The sequence below is a fragment of the Acomys minous genome (genome assembly GCF_964271855.1).
Source record: "Acomys minous genome assembly, chromosome: 3".
Classification (NCBI taxonomy): Eukaryota; Metazoa; Chordata; class Mammalia; order Rodentia; family Muridae; genus Acomys; species Acomys minous.
Genome location: NC_140485.1, coordinates 97053455 through 97068868, shown reverse-complemented (window position 1 = coordinate 97068868; position 15414 = coordinate 97053455). Strand labels below are relative to the sequence as shown.

Sequence of the window (15414 nt, the reverse complement as noted above, 5' to 3'; positions counted from 1 at the left end):
GCAGACATTGTGAGCTGCTATGTGGGTGCTGGGCACTGAATCCGGGTTCTTTAGAAAAGCAGACAGTGCTCTCAACCGCTGAGCCATCTTACCAGCTCAGAATTATTTCTTCTTTTTTGTTTGTTTTTGTTTTTTTCAACATGGTTTCTCTGTGTAGTCTTGGCTTTCCTATACTCACTTTGTAGACCAGATTGTCCTCAAACTCACAGTGATCCACCTGCCTCTGCCTCCCAAGTGCTGGGATTAAAGGTGTGCACCACCACGTCCGGCTCAGAATTCTTTCTTAAGGACACCGGTGTTGTTCTTTTTTACATAGTCGGTACCCAGGGTCATCTTGTCCACCTGGCAAAATGATGACGGTTTTCCTGTTAAGGGCACAGAGGAGTTAATAGCAGACCAGGGCATTACTGTAGCTATAACTCAGCTCTACCCACTGGAGCCGCCTTTTACTGGCATGTTCTTTGATATAGAAACAGACCTCAGGACTGGCTATAAGTCCCTTTTGATCCAGGGATGGTCTCAGAAACCCTAAACTTCAATATTGGTACAAAATTTCCTTTTTTTTTTTCCGGTTTTTTGAGACAGGGTTTCTCTGTGTAGCCGTGGCTGTCCTGGACTCACTTTGTAGACCAGGTTGGCCTCGAATTCACAGCGATCCCCCTGCCTGCTTCCCAAGTGCTGGGATTAAAGGTGTGCGCCACCACACCTAGCCCTTTCTTATGGTTTCTAACAAACCTGGTGAGTACACTAATTTTCCTTTAGCTAAATTCTACTTTGAAAAATATTTCCTAACCAAGTTTATCAGTAAATCCTTTATAACATCAATTTTACTTCTTCACGTTTCTCACACATCAAAATTACTCTCTCCAAAGCCAGGTGGTGGATGACCACCCCCTTAATCCCAGAACTCCGGAGGCAGAGGCAGACATATCTGGGATGAGGACAGCCAGGGCTATATAGAGAAACCTTGTCTCAGAAAAACAAGTGAACAAACAACAAACAAGCAAAAAAGAGAATATGGATGCTTGGTGATTTTCTCAGCGAATGTCAATCTGTCCCACATATTCACAGTGCTTGCTTACTGGCATACTACCCAACCTCTCAAACATAAATATCTTTTTGCACGTGCCCCAAAATGATGCATTTCCTAGTGAGTCTCCCAACAGAAGTCTCATTACAAGACCCCACAGTATGAGAATACTCACACAAACAAGAAGGTAGGTAGGCATAGAACACATAACAAAAATTACATTTTATTATGCTAAGGGTCATCACAAAGGTTCCTAACTACAGTCCTAAGTCTGTCTTCCCAAGGCTGCTCATCTGCAATGTTTCTCAGCTGAAGGACAGGGCCGGTCTCTAACACAAGGCTTTGATTCAAGGATCAGGATCCTGGGGGAGACTCTCCAGCTACAGGGCAGAACCAGGTGGTGTCCCTCCAGATGTGCAGAGCAGAGCATCACTCTTGGTCTCTGCTCTCTCCAGATGTGCAGAGCAGAGCATCGCTCTTGGTCTCTGCTCTCTCCAGATGTGCAGAGCAGAGCATCGCTCTTGGTCTCTGCTCTCTCCAGATGTGCAGAGCAGAGCATCGCTCTTGGTCTCTGCTCTCTCCAGATGTGCAGAGCAGAGCATCGCTCTTGGTCTCTGCTTATATACTGTCCAGTGGGCACCATGAGGTTCTAGGACTGTGTCTGGTTATCTGGGGTGAGTGATGTCACTAGGTTCTCGTTATCAGGTGCCGCCTTGGGAGTGGTGTCATCCTGACTAAGCTATTTTTACTTGTCTAAAAGGCATTTTTTTTTTCTCTATTCTCATTACAACCTGGTACACTGCGGAAGACTCTGGAAATCCCAGAACATGGCAAAACATTTGAGCGTTACATGATGACCTAGAAACTTTGGTACTTAGAAAATGCTGACAACCTGGCCTGAACTGGCTTCCGCAAGAGCAGCAACTATGGAGTTACTAAACAACTTGTCTTCTCCAAATGTTCGTCCATTTTCTTCTGGTGTATCACAAGGGAGTTGCCACCATTACCTGGAGGGGACTAAAGACAGGCATTTGGGGATTGCTTAGACACACGAGCTGTGGGCTGTATCACGTCAGCATATTTCTAGAGCTCTCTATTACAGAAAGCCTTGTATTCTTTATTTAAACTACTTCAGAATACATTCCGTACAACTTTTCTGCATGTTTCCACTTAATTTTCTTTCTTACAGTCATTTAGCTCAGCTCCGGAAAGCAGAGCTTGCTGGTCCTCACTCTTTCATCTTCCTTTGCGCTGGCGTTCCAGGGGTAAGGTGGCTAATTTATACATCACAGGAAATAAAACAGCAGTAAAGATGGCTGACCCCAGACCCATGTACAGAACTACTGGCAGATCTGGGTAGTGTCCCTGAAGAATTCCGATCACTGCGGGAATGGCCATGTCTCCCAGAGAAGCACCAATCACGAAGAACGCTGTAGCTTTCCCACTTATGCTGGTGTACTGCTCGACCCAGGAAATGCCGCTGGGAAATGTGGCTGCCATCGAGGCTCCATACACAGAAGTTGCAATCCAGAGACAAAGACGGTTCTTGTCAAAAAGCACCAGGAATAAAGATGAGGTCAGGTTGCCAATGTTGCTCAACACAATCATGGTTCCAGGCTTTAAGAGTGTTGCAAAGAAGATGGCCAGACCCCTGCAGGCTGCAAAGGTGCCCCAGAAGACGGAGTTCAAGCCAGCTGCCTCGCTTTCTTCCATGCCAACATGGGTGGTGGCGAAGGAGAAAACGTAAGAGCCATAGGTCACCTCGGCTCCCACATAGAAGAAGAAGAAGAGGAAGAGGAGGCAGAGCAGAGCCCTGTGGTATTTAGCCCTTCGAGCTCCCTGCGCAGAGCCTGTGTTTTTTTTCTTCCTTGAACGCTTCTTACAAAACAGACCAAACAGAAAGACAGAAATGACCAAAACGTAGGTGCCGATGGAGGCATAGGTCCACAGCAGGTTCATGTCATCGGGAACCGCGAACAGAGAGCCTGTGTCGGCTTCAGAGGATCGGTTCAGCATTGGAGGCTCAAAGTCGGACTCTGTGTGGTTCTGAGCAGCTGCTGCTGTACCCCAGGCCAATTTAGCCAGCAGGGGAGCCAGAAAGGCACCCAAGGCGAAACTGAAGTGCAAGGCCTGCATGTGGGGGGCTCCTTTGTCCCCCCAGAGGTCCAAGATGAGGACGTTCCCACCTACAAGTTAAAGAGATAATCTACATGAACTTAGTAGGAACATTCCACTGGTGTCTGTTTTAAGTGGTAGGAGCCTCGCAATGTTCTAAGTTTACACCAGACTCACTCTGTAATTAAGGAGCAGTGACCCGCCATCACCAGAGGTCTGTGTTCCACCTGATCTTCATGCATGGAGGTTACTAGTCAGTACTTGAGCCAGGTACAGTAGAAACTCTCTGTTATAGTGGTAACCTCACTGGGGAGTAGTGCTAATTGTGGTGGTTTGGATGAGAATGGCCCTTATAAGCTCTTGTTTACATACTTAGCTGCCAGTTGGTAAACTGATAAGGAAGGAGTAGGGGGTGTGGCCTTAGGGAAGAGTAGGGGGTGTGACCTTATGGAAGAGTAGGGGGTGTGGCCTTATGGAAGAGTAGGAGGTGTGGCCTTAGGGAAGAGTAGGAGGTGTGGCCTTATGGAAGAGTAGGGGGTGTGGCCTTATGGAAGAGTAGGGGGTGTGGCCTTATGGAAGAGTAGGGGGTGTGGCCTTATGGAAGAGTAGCGGGTGTGGCCTTAGGGAAGAGTAGGGGGTATGGCCTTAGGGAAGAGTAGGGGGTGTGGCCTTATGGAAGAGTAGGGGGTGTGGCCTTATGGAAGAGTAAGGGGGTGTGGCCTCACGGAAGAGTAGGGGGTGTGGCCTTATGGAAGAGTAGGGGGTGTGGCCTTATGGAAGAGTAGGGGGTGTGGCCTTATGGAAGAGTAGGGGGTGTGGCCTCACGGAAGGAAGTGTTATTGGGGGTGGGCTTTGAGGTTTCAAAACCCCACACCAGACCCAGCCACAGCCCCTCTCAGGGGCTCGCCTCCTTTCTCCTCTCTCCTCTCCTCTCTGTTCCAGTGCCTGCCTGCCTGCCCGCCTGCCTGTGTGCCCCCATGCTCCCTGCCATGATGGTAATGGACTAACCCTCTGAAACTGTAAGCCAGCTCCCTATTAAGTGTTTCTTCTATAAGTCGCTCTGGTCGTGGTGTCTTCTCACAGAAATAGGACACTAATAAATTTATCTTTAAGTCTTGAGATAGCTTTCATAGATGCTATACTGGCCTTGAACTTGCTATGTGGCAAAAGATGATCTTGGATTTTTGATACTCCCTCTGGTCCCACTTAAGTACTAGGATTACAAGAATGTGCCGTTCCATTTATGCAGTGCCAGGAATCAAGCCTAGTATTTCATGCACGGTAGGGAAGTACTCTGCCCAACTGAACCATATCCCAATGTCCACACGGAAATATAGATACAGTATCAGGCAAAGTGTTTTCTAGTGGCGAGGAAACTACCAAAGCTTCAGTACTTTCAATTCGGTGTTAATTCCAATTGAGGAAATTATAATATACTTAGCTCTAAACACCATATTAAAGATGAAAGCAGAATTGCTCTGAGATTCTAGCATATGTATTACAGGAAACAAAACATTTTTCAGAATTGTACAATGCACAGTTTCAATACCCACAGGGTGAAAAGACAGAAGCATCTAGTGTTTGGCTATCTCGAAAAAATGAGATTTTTGAGACAAGCATATAGTTCCACACTGTAATTTTACATCCAAATGAAACTTGAAGTATAAACTATTTCCACAATCTATCAAATATCTTTTCTTTCCATAAAGCAAGAAAGGTAGGGATAGAAAGCTGAGGTTAAAGATAAGTAAAGGTCTACATGTAATTTAAGAGGTCTTCAATAGTAGGACGAAACATGGAGATTTTCTGTTGTTGGAAAAACAACAACAACCAAAAAGAAAGACAAGAATATGGTACTTGAAAAAAAAATGAATATGGTACCTGTCTGTACAGGTACCTTTCTGTAAGCCCAGAGCCTAGGGTCCATTTTAGCTTGAATGGTTGCTTTTGAGCCATATAAAAAGTCTACCCTTGGGTGGTGGGTCTCTGGCATTTGAACACTTGGTCCCCAGTTGGTAGCGCTGTTTGGGGAAGTTTGGGCAGTGGCCTTGCAGGAGGAGGTATGCTACTGGGGGCAGGCGTTGACAACTTAAAAGCCTCCAGCCATTCCCAGTTGCCATCTCTGCTTTGGGCTTGTGGTTCAAGATGCTAGCCCTCAGCTTCCTGCTCCTGCCACTGTGCCTTTGCTCCCCCACCCTGGACTCCAATCCTCCAGAAACCTAAGTCCAAATAGACTCTCCTCTAAGTTATTTCATTATGGTATTTCATCACAGCAGCTACAAAGTAAGTAAAACACCTTGTTTGTCCTATCAAACCATCATTTTCTCTTATGCTACAGTGTCCAAACTGTATCCCAAAAGGAAAGCCCACCCATTTGCATCATACTTCCCCCCCCCCCCACGGAAAGGGAGTCCATCCATGTTCCGCTAACCCAACAAGCTCTCATAAAGCAAAATCCTCACAGCTCGCTTCATAGTTGGGTGTTCGACAATCAGTGCCCTAGTCAGCAAGAAGCGGTGTTCAAGTGTGATTCTGACTGTGCGAGTCCATGCCATTTTGATAGCAAGACAAATGGTGCTGTAATTTTCATATCGCTTACTTCCCTTCACAGCACTGTCCCTGATTCTGGAGGCGATGCTGAAGGACTCACTAACCTGTATCCACAACACCAACTGCCACACCGAAGATGGCCATCATGCCTATCAGTGAGAAAGCCTTCTTGCAGAAAGGAGTGACATAAAGCCCAGCTGCGGTAGCCAACATTGACACACCTGAGGAAAAAAGATAATAAAGCCAACTATAAAATCAAGCATTCGGCTGGGTGGTCGGTAGCGGTGCACGCCTTTAGCCCTGAGAAGCACCTGGGAGGCAGAGGCAGTCGGCTCTCTGTGAGGCCAACCTGGTCTACAGAGTGAGTTTCAGGACAGCTACACAAAGAAACCTTGTCTTGAAATCCCGCCCCCCAAAGTATTTATAAGGGTCCTAAGTCAAAGGAACAACATTAAAAAATTCTGAAAATGCAAAATATTATATTAAACCTGGCTGGTCAGCAGGGCATAATGGCGCACATCTTTAGTTCTACCAGTTGGGAGGCAAAGGCAGGTGGAGCTCTGTGAATTCAGGGCCAGCCTGGTCTACAAAGGGAGTCCAGTACAGTCAGGACTACACAGGGAAACCCTGTTTTGTAAACAAATGGTTGGTCTTGGGCTGGGGATAGTGGTACACATCTGTAAACCCAGCATGTGGGAGACAGAGGCAGGTAGATATTTATGAGTTTGAGGCCGATATGGTCTACAGATAGAGTTTCTGGCCAGCCAGGGCTAGTAGTGAGATCTTATCTCAGAAACAAAACAAAATAAAAGGTAAAACCAAATCACAACAACAACATCCTATCACGACCAGAGATGCAGTGGCTCTACATGGTGATTCCCTCTAAAGCTTTTATAATGTGTGTGGACCATAAAAATGTAAATTACCATGTCTTGAATACAATCCTATCGTTGCTAATGACCAAATTAGAAATATAACAAAAGACACATTTTAATAGTATATGAGTCAAGTCCAAAAAGAATTGCTTCAAAGAGGATTTTTATGAGATAAAGTAAAAACACAAAGGTAAAACTCAATCATGATAATAATTATAGGAAAACTTTACCAGATATGTTCATTTGTGGATAAAAGATGGAGAAATAGTCTTTCAACCCACTTTTGAAGTATTAATGAGTCATTCATCAGCAATACATTACTCCCCTTGCTTCCAAAAGAGTTTTAGTACAGTAATCTAGATGGTCTTTAACCACACCTCTTACCCAGGGTCAGGATCCAAGAGGATCAGTCCGTGCTCAACTCTGACAAGGGCAGCAGGACACAAGCGCAGTCTGTATCATTTCCTTTCTGTACCCTGTCCCTTCATCTTCAAGCCCAAGTCCACCTAGCCTGGCCAGGTTCCAGGAACTCTTTCTGATCCCCATGGCCCCAGAAGCCCCGCCCCACCCCAGATAAGCAGAGCTTCCCAGTCAGTCAGCAGTCAATCAATGAATGTGCCTGGGTGGAGGTCCGTGTTGCTCAGGGTTGCCAACACTCGCACCCAGGAAAGAGAAATATCAGGTTTATAGAGGGTTCGGTATAGATTCCCTCCAGCAAAAGCTATCGCAGCCCTGATGCCGGGGAGGACACCCACACCCACTTCCGTTGTCAACCAGTCTACAGTCTATCCTTTTGGTGTTTAGAGTCAATTGGAAATTCATCGAATGTGATAATTACTTACCCAAAAGTAAAACATGATTCATACAGTCAAGGAGAACCCCACTAATCAGGCTGCCACATAGAAACCCAGAGGCTCGGCCCACAAATATCATAGACAGGCTGCTAATGTTGAGGTTCACATTCCTTGCCAAGTCTGGAAATGTAGGCCCAAGGATAGCACCACTTAGTCCCTAGGATTTAGAAAGAGAAAGCTTACAGTCATTAAAATCATGCTTCTTTAAATGGCAGTCTTCTCCATTATACAAAACGGAAGGGAGAACTACAGTGTGACATAGGGGTTCTCTTCGTTCAACAGGAGGAAAAATGCACAGCCCTTTACTACTAAAATATAGGCTCCTGTGCACTTTCTTCTATTCGACTTTTACATTTATTGTTTGGCTTTGGTTGCAATTCCTTTTAGATTTTGAAGTACACCATAAAAGAATTTTCTGCATTAATAGTCAAGATACATCAAATTTATTCTCCATTTAAAAAGTTTAAGTCTACTCCAGTTACGACTAATATAAGGATTTGGATGTCAGCTGGGCGCTCAGGGGGCAGAGGCAGGTGGACTCCTGTGAATTTGAGGCCAGCCTGGTCTACAAAGCAAGTCCAGGACAGCCAAGGCTGCACAGAGAAACCCTGTCTTGAAAAACCAAAAAATAAAAAAATAAAATAAATAAATAAATAAATAAATAAAATTTAGATGTCAAGAGTTAAATTCTCAAACATCAACTTATTACTCATGCTACTTATGTTTTTAAAAATAACGAATGTTCTGGCATGCATGGGTTTCTTTCTCTGAACTACACATATATACTGGAAATCAACTATTTTAATTTCTAAATCTGTAGGCTTCTTTAATGAACTCCCATAGTCAACAGAAAGGACTCCGGGCTCCAGCGTGGACAGACCGGCAGCAAGCACCAGGATCAACGAAAGACTGACTACAGCTTCTGATCTCGGGACTTAGACTTTGGCACCCAGCGAAGGCTCCCTAAGCACCTGCGGTATGTTCCCTCGCAGAAGCTCCTACTTCACGGTAGCCCTGGAAGAAGCAAGCCAGGTGTGGGTGATCTGTCATCTCAGAGACTGAGGTCGAAACACCACAAGTTCAGCAGCATGCATACTGAGCTACTTAGTGAGAGTGTCTTAAAATACTAAAATCTCAAAGATGAACTTGGCTCCGGCTGGCTACAGGCATGTGCCACCAACATAGCTAAGAGACCAGCTCTTAAAGTGACCAAGAATGTCACTTTCCTCTCGGGGCCCATTTTCCCGTCTATAAAAGTAGCTGTTGACAGAAGTTGCTCAGGCCACCAGGAAGAGGCAAGGTGGCATTTGATTGCTTAGTAATTTGGAGCTTGTCTGGGTGGTGCCTTTCCTGTATCTCCTCCCATAGGACCAGCTGACCATGATAGTTTACAGATGTTGGAAACACATTTAAGGCAATCCATCTGAGCTGACAAAAGCCCTCCAAGATGAAAACTGTGCCCATATTCCAGATGGGAAAACTGAGACCCAGGAAGATGAATGCATCCGAGCTCCCACTGTGCAGGCTGGGGAGTGCTCACTCCCTGCGGAGCCTCCTGCCCCAGCCTGGGAAGGGGGACCGCCTTGGCTCTCACCAGCCCTATGAAGGCGGCATATGTGACCAGTGTGATGAGCCAGCGCAGCCTGCCACTCGTCCCTCCACTGCGCCCCGCCGCTGTCTCCCGCTCGCTGCCGGTCGATGGGACATGAGCTTCCTGCAGGAGCCGCTGCCCGGTCGTTGGGGCGTCGGCCCCGCGGAACTCCAGTCCCAGCTCCAGCTTGGCGATTCCGAAAGGCACTGGACTCTCTCAACCTCACCTCTTAGTTTAAGACCTGGACGCAGCCCTGCCCCGCCCCTGCCGGGCCTCTCCCCACCCCGCCTCCCGAGGCTGCCAGTCCATGCTGTGCCCAATGCAGACCTCACCTCCGCAGGGCTGCTGGAGCGCACCCTCGCCCTCCCGCTAAAGCCACAGAAGATGCCGCTGCATCCCAAGACCTGCAAGATGAGGCCCACCGCAGGGTCACCTGAGGAGGGAAAGGAAGGAGGTGGGCGGGGTGGGGGGTAGGTGTGGGAGGGGGGGGGGAAGCGGCTTAGCCTTCATTACCTTCCCAAGGCCTGTCCTGATGCATGAAATTTCTCAGTCTTGTGTCCATCTTTCACTCCACAAACATTTGACGACGCTCACGCATGCGCTTTCCTCCTTACACACACACTACGCACTCCCTACCACTTTTTCTCCCTCCTCTTTCCACATACTCCGAAGCTCCCAGACCACAGACCTTACTCTCATCATCCTGCCAAGATGGCTCCATCCAAATTTCCCCAAGCACTCACGTAAGCCAGCTTCCAACTTTCCGTGATTTCCGTCTTGTCCCCATTTCTTGCAAAGACTCTCACAAAGGCCACAGTCGATCTCCAAAGCCACAGACGAGAATCCTGGGGGGGGGGGGGGGGGGGGCGAAGGGGGGTGGGGCGGGGTGGCCTCTGAAATGGCAAAGTCATAACAACTAATAGGATTGTAAAACTCAGAGTCCTGAGCTCTGTTTGCTGGCCCTGCTGCTTAAGAGGAATCAGGCAGTGGGATCACTTGAAATCAGTTCATGGCCAGCCTGTACGACACAGTGAGGATTTGCCTCGAGGGTGTGTATTCACACACAGTACTTATAAAACAGCGAGAATCAGACATGTAAGCTAGAGTTAGGATTTGAGAAATACTTTCTATTTGGTTGACAGAAGGCATGTAAATAATTATTGATTGCACGATTCACCTTGTTAGGAAAAGCAATATGAAGAAAGGGCTATGGGCGCATCTAGAAAAGAGGAATAAGCCAGATGTGGTGGCTCACGCCTTTAATCCCAGCACTGGGGAGGCAGAAGCAGGCGGATTGCTGTGAGTTCAAGGCCAGCCTGGTCTACAAAGCCAAGACAGCCAAGGCTACACAGAGAGACCCTGCCTCAGGGGGGGGGGGGAAGAGGAGCAAATTGTATTTGGGAGGCTTAGAGAAGGTTCCACTAAAGAGACATGTCTTGGGCATCTTTGAAGAATAGTGGAATTCTCCACAGGGAAGTGAGTACTTGAAATGAAAAGCATTAGGGATCTGCACAGACCTCAGAGGGCATGGAGGACTTAGGTTGGACGCTGCTGAACGCTGGGAGAACATGCACACAGGACCGCAGTTCCCTCCTTTACAGCCTTTCCAGGCTAGTGGAAGAGACTGGAATGAAACAGCCACACCAAAAACATAGCTGAAAGCTGTGCTTAGTACTGATACACACGAAGGAGCACAGGGGGCTGTGATTGCAGAAACCCACTCTGGTTTGGGGTGTTTAGGAAGGCATCTTTAAGGACCGTGTAGATGCTGTGTATAAAATACAGAGCAGCCGGGCAGTGGTGGCGCACGCCTTCAATCCCAGCACTTGGGAGACAGAGGCAGGCGGATCGCTGTGAGTTCAAGGCCAGTCTGGTCTACAGAGTGAGTTCCAGGACAACCAGGGCTACACAGAGAAACCCTGTCTCAAAAAAAAAAAAACAGAAACAAACAAAGGCACTCAAAGATTTTAAAAATATTTATTATTATATATATAGTGTTCTGCTTGCACGTACATCTGCACACCAGAGGAGGGTACCAGATCCCTTTATAGATTGTTGTGAGCCACCATGTGGTTGCTGTGGATTGAACTCAGGACCACTGGAAGAGCAGACAGTGCTCTTAACCTGTGAACCATCTCTCCAGCCCCGTCACTCAATGTTTTAGTGGATAAATTATTGGGTTAATTAAAGGGTTAAACATGGCCGGGAAACCAGAGTAGGCCCTGACTTAGAGCAGGTGTGTAGTCAGGTATGGGCTGAAGCCCAATTACATTAGTCAACAGCAATGGATCAAACAGGTAAATCAAGATGGCAGCTTATATGGGGCAAGTGTGAATAAAAAACATAGTATAGCTTAGTGAAGAGAGAGCTTTGGAGTCATGCAAATCTCAGACTAAATTCTGCCTTCTTTCCCAGCAGCTTTAGCACTGAGGAGAAAATCGCCTCTCTAGCTACATTGTCCATAAGAACAGTGCCTGGCCAAGTCTACGAAGATGGAATAGGACTGCAGAAACAACCAAACCCTTTCTTGTAGAAAGAACTGGGGCCTTTCTTCAACACTCATCTCCCTTACTACCGTGAAATGCAGCCTTTTCCTCCCTACTGCCAAGGCTTCCTAAGAGGAGACAGAAAGGCCAAGCTTTGCCAGAGCCCCAAGTGTGAAGCAAAGGGAAAGAAAGTCTGAGGCAAGGTGCACAGCTGTAAACCCAGGTCAAAGTAGCAGGGACGGTGGCAGCCAAGGACATCAGTTATCATAGTTGCTTAAATAAGACATCTAATCTCTTTCAACTTCAACTTCCCAACTTTTAAAGTATCTTTTCCAAAGACTCATAAATGAGAGGGATGGGAAGATAAATCCCACCCGGACTGTCTTGACCTGCCAGCTCCCAATAATAACACAGCGACTGTTGTTATTTCTTATAGCTCAGGCCTTAGCTTAGGCTATTTCCCAATGAGATCAGATAGCTTAATTAACCCTTTATTCTAGTCCACATCTGCCACATAGCCCGTTACCTCTCCTCAGTAACGTAACTCTGACTTCCTTTGTGTCTGGCGGTCAAATCCCCATGCCTGATTCTTTCCCAGACTTCCTATCTCTGCCTGGAAGTCCCGCCTTTCCTCTTCCGCCCTACCCTTTATTAAACCTTTATTAGAAACCTGTAGAAGAAGAAGGAAAAGGGGGGGGGGAAGGAGAAGAAGAAGAGAAGAAAAAAAAAGAAGAAGAGGAAGAGGAAGAGGAAGAGCTTGAGTTGGAACTGACTCACTGTTCTTAGACGTCTAGTGTGAAACAAGGCCTGCATACTGACAGCGGGCTTTCCACAGCTGGGCCTGAAGGAGACAGGGAGGAAGGAGAGGACGCCCAGTTTGTGTCTGACATGCAGTCAGGAGTCTCCTGTCTCCTCTGAAACAGAGGGGCATCTATAACCAGCCCCACTAGGAAATGTATCAACAATATACATACTAAGTCACATAGCAAGTAACAGTTTCACTGGTGAACTGGGAAGTTTAGAAATTGGTGTAAAGTTCTTGAGAGGAGCTAAAAAACAAACAAACAAACAAACAAAAGAAAAAACAAAAACCAAGGACTGTGCATGTCTTTTTTATAGCAACAGTGTACAACTCACGTTGTAGGAACCCAGAGTAAGTATGAAACACTCAAAATGTAGAAATACGGAGATATTCTTAGCTAGTCTCTTTTTCTTTCTTTCTCTTTCTTTCTTTTTTTTTTCTTAAGACAGTGTTTCTCTATGTAGCCCTGGCTATCCTGACTCATTTTGTAGACCAGGCTGGCCTCGAATTCACATAGATCTACCTGCCTCTGCCTCCCTGAGAGCTGGGATTATAGGTGTGCACTATGGTGCCTGGCTGGCTAATTCCTTTTCTTTTTTCTTTTTTCTTTTTCCTTTTTTTTTCTTTCTCTTTTCTTTTTTTGGTTTTTTGAGACAGGGTTTCTCTATGTAGCCCCAACTGTCCTGGAACTCACTCTGTAGACCAGGCTGGCCTCAAACTCACAGAGATCCACCTGCCTCTGCCTTCCAAGTGCTGGGATTAAAATCACGTGCCACCATGCCCGATCCTCTTGGCTAATTTCTGAAGGAGAGATGTCAAGCTCATTTTAAAAAGTAAAATAACGAATGACCCAGGAGTCTAAGCTTAATGCAATTATATATGAATTTATAATTACAAATGTATTTATGTGTCTACTAAAGCGGTTATACTATACAAAGCCATATAAACAATGAATGCAATTATATGTAAATGTAATAAACTCACATACCCGCTGCTCCTCCCCTTTAAGAGTGTTAGGTCTCAAACCCAAGATAAGTCTCAGAAGTACCTGTGGCCCCTCCCAGCTCTCCCAGGACCTGTGGCCCCTCCCAGCTCTCCCAGCAGGCCTCAGTCCCTGTGGCTCCTCCCAGCTCTCCCAGCAGGCCTCAGTCCCTGTGGCTCCTCCCAGCTCTCCCAGCAGGCCTCAGTCCCTGTGGCTCCTGCCAGCACCTCTCATCCTGACCCTTATCCTACACCTCTCCCTCCCAGGGCCTGGGCTCCTGCCCTCTGCCCTGCGCCCCGCCCCGCCCCCCCAGCCCATCCCTATAGAATAGCCTTTTGGCAGCAGGCCACCTCCTTAGTAGGCATCTCCTCTCTTACTCTCTCTCCCTCTCTCTCCTCTCATGGCCTGGTTTAGTCAGGCAGCCATGCTCAGCCTGGACTCTTCCCTTCACCTGCTTTCTCTGTTAACTCTACAATAAAAACCCTCTCCATAGTTTAGGGGTAGTCATGTCCTCCTCCTTTTATTTTATTTTTTTTTAATTTACATTCAAAGAGGAAATAAAACTACAATTGACTAGGTGAAAAGAAAATAGCAATTTATTAGAGTGCCTGAGGAGGAGGCGGACAAGCTGCAGGGTCTGCAACTGCTCGTGTTTCCGCAGAACTTCCAGCAGCCGAACCCACCTTTCTCCCATCGTGCCTGAGCAGCAGCCATGCTGGCAGCAAGTGGCATCTCTCCAGCCCAGCTCGTCCTTCAGGGAGAGGGCACAGTCAAACCCCCCACAAAGAGCACAACTCCACCAGCCTGTCGATTAGCCTCTGCCCAGCAGACGTTCTGCTTGTCTGCACCCCCAAAGGCGCTGGTCCTCAGGCTGCCTGAGACTGCACTACGCTGAACTTCAAGGTCAGTGCTCAGGCCACACTGCAGGGCAGTGGGCATTGCGGTGTACAGTGCCGGGCACAGGCGATTTGGGGACACTGCAAGGTAATTCTTGAGCAGTTGGGGTTAAAATCCACAGAACCCAAGGCTTATCTCTAGCCCTGGGGACAAGAGGACACCGCAGTCACGTTTTCCCTGGGTCCTTTCTCGTGCAGGAGATCATGGGCCCTAGAGGGCAGAAGCAGATGGCACTTTACCCTCCTTAGTATCATTAAACACTCCTCACATCATAGTCCAGAGAAAAACACTTTGTGCCCCAGGATAAAACAAGCACAGTACTGATATCTAATTCTGCTCTAAGAATGCCTCCCCCCCCCCCCAAAAAAAGCCCACTACCAACAAACAAACAAATAAAATCAACTAAAAAGCTTCCTTTAAACTTGGACTGCACCAAAGCAAGTCTACCTGTGGCATCTGCTGTACTAAAGATTAGTTCCGCGCGGCCCTCAGGGGCCTGGTCATCGTTATCCAAGCTCCTTTGCTCTTCCACCGCACACACAACCATGCAAACCAGCCTTGGTGATTTTATGTTTTCTTCTAAACACAAGTATATTCTTACCACGATTCTCATCTCCTCCGCCTGTTTCTTTTGCTCTCTGAATGTCACCTGTGTATGATGGCTCGTGCCTGAAATCCCAGCACTCAGAGACTGAAGTAGGAGGCCTGCTGGGAGTTGGGGCCAGTCTGAGCGACACAGCGAGTACCAGCCTGCTGGAGCTACACAGCAAGAGCCTGTCTAAAAACAAGTAAGAAGCAAGGAAGGAACAATAGTAAAAAATAAGCAGATGCTGAAGGCAGAATGTCTAGTTTAAAAAATTAGCACTACAGCCTAAGGCCCTGGGGCTTTAGGAAAAGAAAAAAAAGGGGGGGGGGGCGGGCAAAGGCTTTTTCTTTGTTGTTGTTTGTTTTATTTTGTTTTTGTTTAATTATTCTCTCATACAATGCATCCCAACCCAGCCTCAAGCAGAAGTTCTTTCTTCCTTTCTCTCTCTCTCTCTCTCTATTTGTTTTTGTTGTTGTTTTGTTTTGTTTGTTTGTTTGTTTGTTTTTTCCAAACAGGGTTTCTCTGTGTAGCCTTGGCTGTCCTGGACTCACTTTGTAGACCAGGCCGGCATCGAACTCACAGTGATCCACCTGCCTCTGCCACCTGAGTGCTGGGATTAAAGGCATGAGCTACCACACCCAGCTTT

General features: G+C 47.0%; 1 protein-coding gene across 1 annotated transcript; it reads right to left on the bottom strand.

The window, feature by feature from the left end:
- Nucleotides 1-1582: 1582 nt before the first annotated feature.
- Nucleotides 1583-12329, bottom strand: LOC311594906 (sodium-dependent glucose transporter 1B-like). Its single transcript, XM_084777115.1, has 5 exons — nt 12279-12329; nt 9759-9860; nt 7413-7581; nt 5800-5916; nt 1583-3216 (listed from the first exon to the last, which is right to left on the bottom strand). Exons 1-5 carry the CDS (start codon nt 12312-12314, stop codon nt 2267-2269), a joined length of 1374 nt encoding a protein of 457 aa, XP_084633241.1. The 5' UTR covers nt 12315-12329; the 3' UTR covers nt 1583-2266.
- Nucleotides 12330-15414: the final 3085 nt, after the last annotated feature.

Coding starts and splice junctions, on each gene's coding strand:
- LOC311594906 (XM_084777115.1), bottom strand. CDS start 12,314: ATGCAGGCCTTGTTTCACACTAGACGTCTAAGAACA. Junction 9,861..12,278: donor ACACTAGACGTCTAAGAACA/GTGAGTCAGTTC, acceptor CCCCCCCCCCAG/GATTCTCGTCTGTGGCTTTG. Junction 3,217..5,799: donor AGTTGGTGTTGTGGATACAG/GTTAGTGAGTCC, acceptor TTTAACTTGTAG/GTGGGAACGTCCTCATCTTG.